The sequence below is a fragment of the Lissotriton vulgaris genome, chromosome 7, assembly GCF_964263255.1.
Source record: "Lissotriton vulgaris chromosome 7, aLisVul1.2, whole genome shotgun sequence".
NCBI lineage: Eukaryota > Metazoa > Chordata > Amphibia > Caudata > Salamandridae > Lissotriton > Lissotriton vulgaris.
In genome coordinates, this window is record NC_141695.1 from 315,668,547 (window position 1) to 315,677,486 (window position 8,940).

Genomic DNA, 8,940 nt, shown 5'->3' on the forward strand with positions numbered 1-8,940 from the left:
GTGTCCGGTGATGTGGCTGGTTCGTGGGATGTCGAGGATGAGTCTGGCTGAGGCGTTCTGGATCCGCTGGAGTCTCTTCTGGAGCTTGGCGGTGGTACCGGCGTAGAGGGCGTTGCCGTAGTCCAGTCGGCTGGTGACGAGGGCCTGGGTGACGGTCTTCCTGGTCTCGGTGGGGATCCACCGGAAGATCTTCCGTAGCATGCGTAGGATGTTGAAGCACGCCGAGGAGACGTTGTTGACTTGCCTGGTCATGGAGAGGGAGGAGTCCAGGATGAAGCCCAGGTTGCGTGCATGGTCTGTCGGTTTGGGTGCGGTGCCCAGGGCGGGAGGCCACCAGGAGTCGTCCCAGGCGGAGGGGGAAGAGCCCAGGATGAGGACCTCCGTCTTGTCAGAGTTCAGTTTCAGGCGGCTGGTCGTCATCCACTCGGCTACCTCTTTCATCCCTTCGTGCAGGTTGGCTCTGGCGGAGGCGGGGTCGTTGGTCAGGGAGAGGATCAGCTGGGTGTCGTCGGCGTAGGAGATTATGCTGAGGTTGTGTTTGCGTACGATGGCCGCGAGGGGGCTCATGTAGACGTTGAAGAGGGTGGGGCTCAGAGATGATCCTTGAGGGACGCCGCAGATGACTTCGGAGGCTTCTGATTTGTACGGTGGTAGGCGGACTCTCTGTGTCCTTCCGTCGAGGAAGGAGATGATCCATTCCAGCGCCTTGTCCTGGATTCCGATGTTGCTGAGGCGCTGTACTAGGGTGCGGTGGCAGACCGTGTCGAATGCCGCGGAGAGGTCTAGGAGGATGAGGGCCGCTGTTTCTCCATTGTCCATCAGGGCTCGGATGTCATCGGTGGCGGCGATGAGGGCGGTCTCGGTGCTGTGATTGGCTCGGAAGCCGGACTGTGAGGGGTCGAGGGATCCGTTCGTCTCGAGGAAGGCGGCCATCTGCTTGTTGACGGTCTTCTCGATGACTTTGGCTGGAAACGGGAGGAGCGAGATGGGGCGGTAGTTCTTGAGTTCGGTGGGGTCCGCTGTTGGTTTCTTGAGTAAGGCGCTGAGTTCAGCGTGTTTCCAGCTCTCAGGGAAGGTGGCGGTGTCGAATGATGTGTTGATGATGTCTCGCAGGTGGGGTGCGATGACAGCGTCGGCCTTGTTGAAGACGTGGTGAGGGCAGGGGTCGGTCGGTGATCCGGAGTGGATGGAGTTCATCGTGCGGATGGTGTCTTCGGTGCTGATCGGGGTCCATGCGTGGAGGGTAGTGGTGGGGGGTGATTGTTCGGTCATGGTGTGCGTTGGTTGGTTGTTGAAGCTGTTGTGTATGTCCGCGATCTTGTTGTGGAAGTATGAAGCGAGGGAGTTGCAGAGGTCTTGCGATGGGGTGATGTCGTTGTTTCCTGCGCTGGGGTTGGAAAGCTCTTTCACGATGTTGAAGAGTTCCTTGCAGTTGTGTGCGTTGTTGTCCAACCGTTCCTTGAATGCTGTTTTCTTGGCGGCGCGGATCAGCTGGTGGTGCTTCCGGGTGGCAAGCTTGAAGGAGGTCCTGTTGTCCGGTGTAGGTTCCCTTCTCCAGACTTTCTCGAGGGCTCGGCAGTTCTTCTTGGAGCTCTTGAGTTCGTCGGTGAACCATGGGGCTTTCTTGCTTCCGGGTCTGCTGGGCGGGGTCCTCAGCGGGGCGAGCTCGTCCGCGCAGATGCTGATCCACTTCGTGAGGTTGTCGGCGGCCTGGCTGGGGTTCGCTGAGCTGGCAGGAGGGTGCTGGCTCAGGGAGGTGGCGAGCTGGTCTGCTGTGATCTTGTTCCAGCTTCTGCGGGCGGCCTGTTGCTGGTGGTGGTGGGTCGTCGTTCTCTTGAAGGTGAAGTGGACGCAGCTGTGGTCCGTCCATTGAAGCTCTGTGGCGTGGCTGAAGTCGATGTCTGTGCTGGAAGAGTAAGGTAAGATAAGATAAGGTAAGGTAAGGTAAGGTAAGGTAAGATAAGGGTAATCCCCTTTAAAAATCTGGGATAGCTAGATGGATTGTCAAATGCATACAGATTTGTTACCACAAAGCTAAACGTACGCTATCTGTTCCCCCTAAAGCCCACTCTACAAGGAAAATAGGGGCTTCAATGGCATTTTTAGGGAACTTTCCCCTAGATGACATCTGCAGAGCAGCTACATGGTCTACACTACACACATTCACAAAACACTACTGTGTAGATGTGCAAACTAAGCAACTAGCTAATGTGGGCCAGGCTGTTCTCAAAACATTATTTCAAACTACTGCAACAGATAGGGGTGGTCGCCGCTAAGAGTGGGTACTGCTATACAATCTATGCGCAGTGTGTAATCTGCAGCACATATGCCTCGAACAGAAAATGCTACTTGCCAGTATGCATCTGTTCTTGGCATGTAGAGCTGCAGCGTTACACACGCCCACCCGCCTCCCCGGCTACCCTTGTCTGTTCCAGTATTATCTTAATTAGATACACCTTACATGGACAGCCTTCCTTTTCTTGCAAAGCTCCATCATTTCCCTAATGGCGAAAAACATTGAGGATGGAGCCAATGCCCATGCGCAATGTAGTCCAAAAGAGGAGTCCGCTATCTCGTGACTTCCAAAGAACTTTTCAGGACCACAACAAACTGCAAACATCTGGGCCGAACACTAGGTGGCAATCTATGGACAGTGTGAAACTCTGCAGCTCTACATGCCAAGAGCAGATGCATACTGGTAAGTAGCATTTTCCTTCTGTAGAAGTATCCCAGGGTCAGATTCTTAACATTTCCAGGTCTAACATGCCCTGCTTTGGGGCCCAGAAGGGATCTTCTGTCACCCTGGGATTTCTGAAACTGATGATGACGCAATCCACAATGAATTCCTTCCTCATCTTCCCAATCCAGCCCACTCGTCTTGCCATAAGGACCCCTGGCTGAATGTTACTCCTGCTCCTCCTGTTTCTGTGGATCCGGTGGATACTCTTGTTCATAAGATCTAATGCAGACTCCTTCGCTTCGGGACCTAACCGCAGTAAGTTTGCTAATACAGTCACTTAAGGTCATGCCACAGGCGGTAGATCAAAGTGGGAGACACTTTTGGGGCCAAGCCTACTGGGCAGGAGGGTACCAGAGGAATGCAGATAGGGTTATGGTCACCAGTAGAAGGACCAGCCAACACAGGGTCGATCAAGCATCCGTCATCACCAATGTGGGTGAAAGGGGCGCCCACTATCATATTACGGGCTATTGCAGTGTCCCCTCCCCTCTTGCTTCGTCGGGGGCCTTGGTTCCACACCAGTAGCGGAGGACCCAAGCCACAATGGCAGGTCACACCCGCTCTCACTCGGCTCTAAGTCAGTGAGCTTCGCCTCAATGAGCTCCGGGCCGGCGCACAACCCTGAGAGCTTGAAATCCAGGAGGTCAGTAATCACTTGACTGAACTGTGCCAGGAACTCCCCAAATAACTCTTTCAGATCTGGTAAAGTATCAGTCTTTGCAGACCCAGGGGGTACTGACTTCAGTGGATTTGGCAAAATAACAGTTTGGATTTGCATTACCCCATGTTTCGTCTAGGGTGTGATACTTTAGTTTCCTTTGGTGTCTGTAGCATGTTCTACATCTTGGTCTCTGCCTGTGTATCTTTCAATAGTAATAACTGTTGTAGTTTCGCCCTCACTAGGCAGAGTTACGGTGAGTGCAGTAGAAGACATAGATAACTGTCTTTCAGCAAACAAAACTTCTTGATCCAAGGCACTCCCTGCCTTTTCGATATACCCGTCCAAAGTGGCAGTTTTGTTTTACAACCACCCCCTCCACGCAGTTGGATAGCTTCTCTTCAACATCTCAAACGTATCCAAACAGCCATGGTACACAAGGTAAAGTTTAGGCAATAATCTATACAACCACAAAAGGTTCAGTGTAAAACCAAATTACATCAATTCAATATATTCTGAGAGTTGAGGCAAAACGCCAGGGCACAGTACCCTTGAGTGTAAGTAGCCAATGGAGGTGTCCCATCTCAGCCCCATACGGCTGCAGGCTGGTCTGTTCTTGGTCCGGTCGTCACCTGGGCCCTCACCCGGGCACATCCTGCGCTGCTGCTGGCAGGACGCGCTTGGCAGCCCCTCCTCCTGTGCTCGACAGATGGAAGCTGGGAGATGCAGTCTCTCCATCTGGTACAGCGGCATCTTCTGCGGGCAAAATAGCAGCATGAGACAAATGGTGATGGGAGGGTCCAAGGGGATGTTTACTGACCTTGCACAGCTACAACCCCTAATCAAGACAATTTAGCAATACACAGAGTAGCTTGGGTCTACGTACCTGACTTACAGAGAGTGTTGAATAGAAACACATATTTAGAAAAATATATTTGAAAATAATATGACAAAAATGGTCACATGGGTACTTTCTGTGTGTGAAAAAATACCCATCAGTTATCGACCGAGGACGCCCTAGTCATCATCTGGGATCTTTCACACCAGGAAGGGTAGATGTTCTGACCATTGTAAAATAATTTTTCTTTAGTTTAACAATGTGTGTGTGTCCCAGTGAATTAGAAGGTATATGGGCATGTGGTGGCAACTGTTAAGCAGGGAGTGAATATAAGTGCAAAAAATACGGAGTAAAGTGCCAGAAAAAGACTAATATTGGAGATAAAAGAGGAAAAATAGTTTTAATCGGTACCTCTCTACTTCCAAATCAATAAAAACCAGTGCGATATAGTAGTTTAAACAAATATCTACTATGTGTATTAACAGGTCAACATGTTTCTGCAGACTAATGGACCCTAGTAGGTGTCTGCTGCTTTCATCAGGACCAAGTCGCTACTGCTCATAAAATGGTGAAAGAAATAATGTATCAAAGACATCACCTGGGTATCCTAGGTGTGATCATTCTCCTAGCTGATAGTCCACAAATCAGGAATAGCAGGATAATTCAGGACAGGTACATAGAAAGACAAACAGAATACAAACAAAACATACATTAGCATTTGGATAGGAATGTGTCACTTTTTTAACCAAATGGGGGACACAAGAATCTTTTATGCATCCCCAGTGTCAACTACATGTACACTAATACCTCATTCAGGTTTCTATCTCGCGCTTACCTAATTGGCAGAGGAGAAAAGTTCCACCTCACCTGGCTGCGGCGCAGGTAAGTAGAGCACCGCTCTAGTAGGAAAATACAGACGAGAGAAAGTTACACGGACATGTCAGTTTAAAAAAACAAACTTCACAAACAAACTCATTAAGATTGAGTGACCCTCAAAATAGCTGCTGATACGCAGCATTGGGCATGTATACATCTTTTGCCCCTTGGTCATCTTTAGCTTTATCCAATGGCGTTCTCAAATGGTCACATACATTCTGGTAACACAGCCGAGATCTCTTTCCCGGCAACAGAGTTTGTAACCTCTTGGAACAAGGGCCCTGCAGGTTCTACAGAGACCAGGTTGGATTCCTCTGTAGCTCTCACTTCTCCGGCTCAGCATGTCCCTAAGAGAGATGGATACCCGGAGTCAAGGGCGCTAATGTATTGTAAACAATTGGTCTGACTGTTGTTCCTTTCTGGAGTGGCAAAGAAAGAAAGGACTTGTCACAAAGATTTAGCATTCAGCTGTCACTGTACTGAAAGATGGATATATTAATGGTGGACCTACTAAATAAGTGTATAAAGAAACGATTATTTATTTAGAAGCAAACATATAGCGCTGACCAACAAAAGGTATGATGGCACCTTACAAATAACAGCAGTGACCCAAAGATCAGAAAGTGAACACAAACTAAATGATCAACACAACAATCATAGAAATTGTAGTAGTTGCAACATAAATTTTGGTAGAAGGGGAACCAGGGAAGAGGGCAGTGAGTTGTCGAAAGAAGTACAGAATGGTAGAGTGGGAGTAAGGTAGATGAGGAGGAGAAGGAATGGGGAGTGAGGACGAGAGAGCAGAAGAAAGGGATACGGAGAAGGGATGTAAAGGGTAGCAGAGGGAGAGGGTGAGAGAGACCTAGTGGAAGTGAATTAGAACAGAACAAGTGTGATGGGGTTGGGAGAGGAGAAGGGGGAAGAGAGGGAGATAGAATAGGGAGAGCGAACAGGAAGTATAGAGAGGGCAAGATCAGAATAGTAGGAGAGGTTGAAGAGAAGGGCTAGAAGGATTGGTGGAAGTGAGAGCAGAGAATAAAGTGAGAAAGGGGATGGATAAAGGACAGCAGAGAGATTTGTAGAGAGCAGAGGGAGAGGGAGCCGGAAGTAGAGCGAGAGGCCAAGGAAGGTGAAGTGGGAGATAGGTTGAAAGCAAGAGTGATGAATGGAAGGTTTTGAAAAGATGGACGGGGAGGTAGAACCAAGAGTTGTAGAGGGCACAGAGTGGGCATGAGTTTTTGGGGGCTCCTATTTTCAGGACATAAAATTCTAGCTTATCTGAACCCACCATTCCTGCTCCGCTCTCTTCCTTTTACCGGGCTGTGTCTGACTTATCGTTTCTTTTGCTATCTTGTCAAAAGGAGTTGACTGGCATCATTCTGTCTAGAACCAGGGAAGACTGGCCGAATACTGTGTGCAGAGAATGGGTGCACTGTCACATTACCCTGGACAGAAAGAAATAAAGGCAGATAGTAACATCATAGGGCAGAATGACACCACACTGGGCAGATAGAGACTGTCTAAGTTTTTTTGGATGAAGAGAGAAAAAGTTGGGAAAGATTGATATTACTCTGAATGATAGAAATAAAAAGAGAGAGAAGACTTTGATATAAATCATGTCAGGGGTGTCAAACAAATCTTAGAGAAGCAGACATCCTCTTCAGTTTCCCTGGGGCAAGTCATGTTGACCGCCATGGCGAGGCAGGCATGCAGAGGAGACAAAATGCTCAAGTTGGAGCAATGGACAGTATGAACAAGAGGTGCAGTACCCAAGGACAGATGGACAGCAGAGAAGAGAGGCAATAGAAGGGCTGAGCTAGAAGCCAGCACATGCATACAGGCAGAGAGTTGTGGTTTGGGTTCTTATATGATTTAACTCCTCATGTGTCCTTTATGTGATACTCGTAATATTACATTTTCTTACCTTTCTCTTTTTTCCATCCCTTGGTAGGAGAACATTGTGAGTCAAGAGGATATCTTGGACTGAGTGCATGGATCATGAAATCCAAGTGAACAATAAGTTTGTCGGCTTCGTCTACCAACCTTTGCAGGTTGCCATCATGAAGAGATGTGAGCAGCAACTTCACCACTGTACTAGTCAGAGGATGACTAAGCTCATGGTCACAGAACAAGGCATATTGTGCTGGAAACTGGCTTTGGGCTAAAAATCTGACATATTCTGCTGGACTTCGATGATGGAGGCAGCTGATTGGGGTCTTCTGCAGAGGCCTGGTGACGGACTACAGATTGGTGTCCTCTGATGGACTCTGTCAAAGGACCAACAGTCGACCTCTGGCTGTAAAGATGACCCTCGTGTCTCTAGCACCATTGAGTAGTCAGAGGTCATTGACTTCCACTGTGAGCAACCGGTGAACCCTGTGGGTTCTCTTTTTAAGGGAAATAATGTTGCATCCTTTCCACCATGGGCTGCCTTGGGGAAGGGCATTTGACAGTGGGCGGAGCTGCTGCCCTCTAGGTCTTTACCCCTATGATAGTCCATTGTGAAAGTGATCTTATGAGGTTTAATGGTGGATACCCTGCTACTTCCTTGAGCCGTAAGAGATTGGTGAACGTGTTTGTTCATAGCACGTGTTGCTGTAGATAAACATGTTCTGCATACTCCTACCACATAGTGCTGGTATTGGACGTTTGCAGATTGTTTTTCTTCTAAGAAGTCTTTTGAGTCACAAGGTATAGCGACTCTACCCTTAGTTGGCAATGCACATGGGCATCAACTCCATAATGTATATATCTACATTTAAAAAAAAAACTTTTTTATTTCTGATTTTCAAGAAACAAGTATTACATGAATCCTCTTATACCGCCTACCTGGAACCTTAGGAGACTTCGTCACTAACCTTCCCTCCATAGCGGCCAGCCACACCAGCGAACTTTACTCTTCTCGGAGACCTCAATATCTATTTTGACGACCGCTCCAATTCCACTGCCCTTCACTTGCTTGCCAGTTTAGCGGCCTTACAACTTACCCAACTAGTAGCCAAACCAACCCATATGAAAGGCCATCTTCTCAACCCCATTTTTAGCAACTGTTCAAAGCTGGAAGTACGCATTCCCTCCCCCATCCCGTGGTCTGACCACCACCTGATTCCCTTCGTCTGGACGGCTCCTAACCCACACTCTCTGCAACAAACCAATACCACTCTACATAGAAACCGGTCCAAACTTCCTCCGGACGACTGGCGGACGACTCGGGACAATACCAGACCCCATAACAATCCAGACCCCACCTGAGCAAATGAGGATTTCAATAGCTAGATCTCCAAATCCCTAGATTCTGTACTTCCCTCGAATTGCACGGAATCCAAGCGTAGCTCTAAAACCACCCCCTGGTACTCTCCCGGCCTACGGGAACTAAAATGTAAATGGAAACGTTTGGAAAGGAAGTGGAGACTGGACTTCTCCCCCACCAGTAAAACGGACTACAGAGACATGCTTAGAACCTACAAAAAAGGAGATTAAATTAGCTCAATCAGCCTTCTTTGTAGAAAAAATCAACACAGCAGCCTCTAAACCGAAAGAAATCTACTGCATTGTAAAAGCCCTCCTAAAACGTCCAGAACAGCCCCCAGACCCTTCCAATGCACAAGCCCGCTGCAATAATCTATCTGCCTTCTTCTCTCAAAAAATTCAAAATATCTACACCTCCTTCCACCTTATCCCCACCTCTGTTCAAACAGTAACCACACCCACTACTGATACCCAACCCACCACCTCCTTGCAATCCTTCCCTTCTCTCAATCTCACCATATTAGATTCCATCCTATTACAGGTAAAATCCGGCTCCCCCCAATGACCCGGTCCCTCCTC

At 48.4% G+C, this 8,940-nt stretch overlaps 1 protein-coding gene across 1 annotated transcript in view; it reads left to right on the plus strand.

The window, feature by feature from the left end:
- Nucleotides 1-8,104, plus strand: part of BCL2L12 (BCL2 like 12) — a 132,457-nt gene extending 124,353 nt beyond the window's left edge. Inside the window, exon 9 of the mRNA XM_086930135.1 lies at nt 7,064-8,104. Coding sequence (XP_086786261.1) covers nt 7,064-7,099 — 36 coding nt within the window. The 3' untranslated portion in view covers nt 7,100-8,104. The remainder of the gene's footprint in view (nt 1-7,063) is intronic.
- The last annotated feature ends 836 nt before the right edge of the window (nt 8,105-8,940 follow it).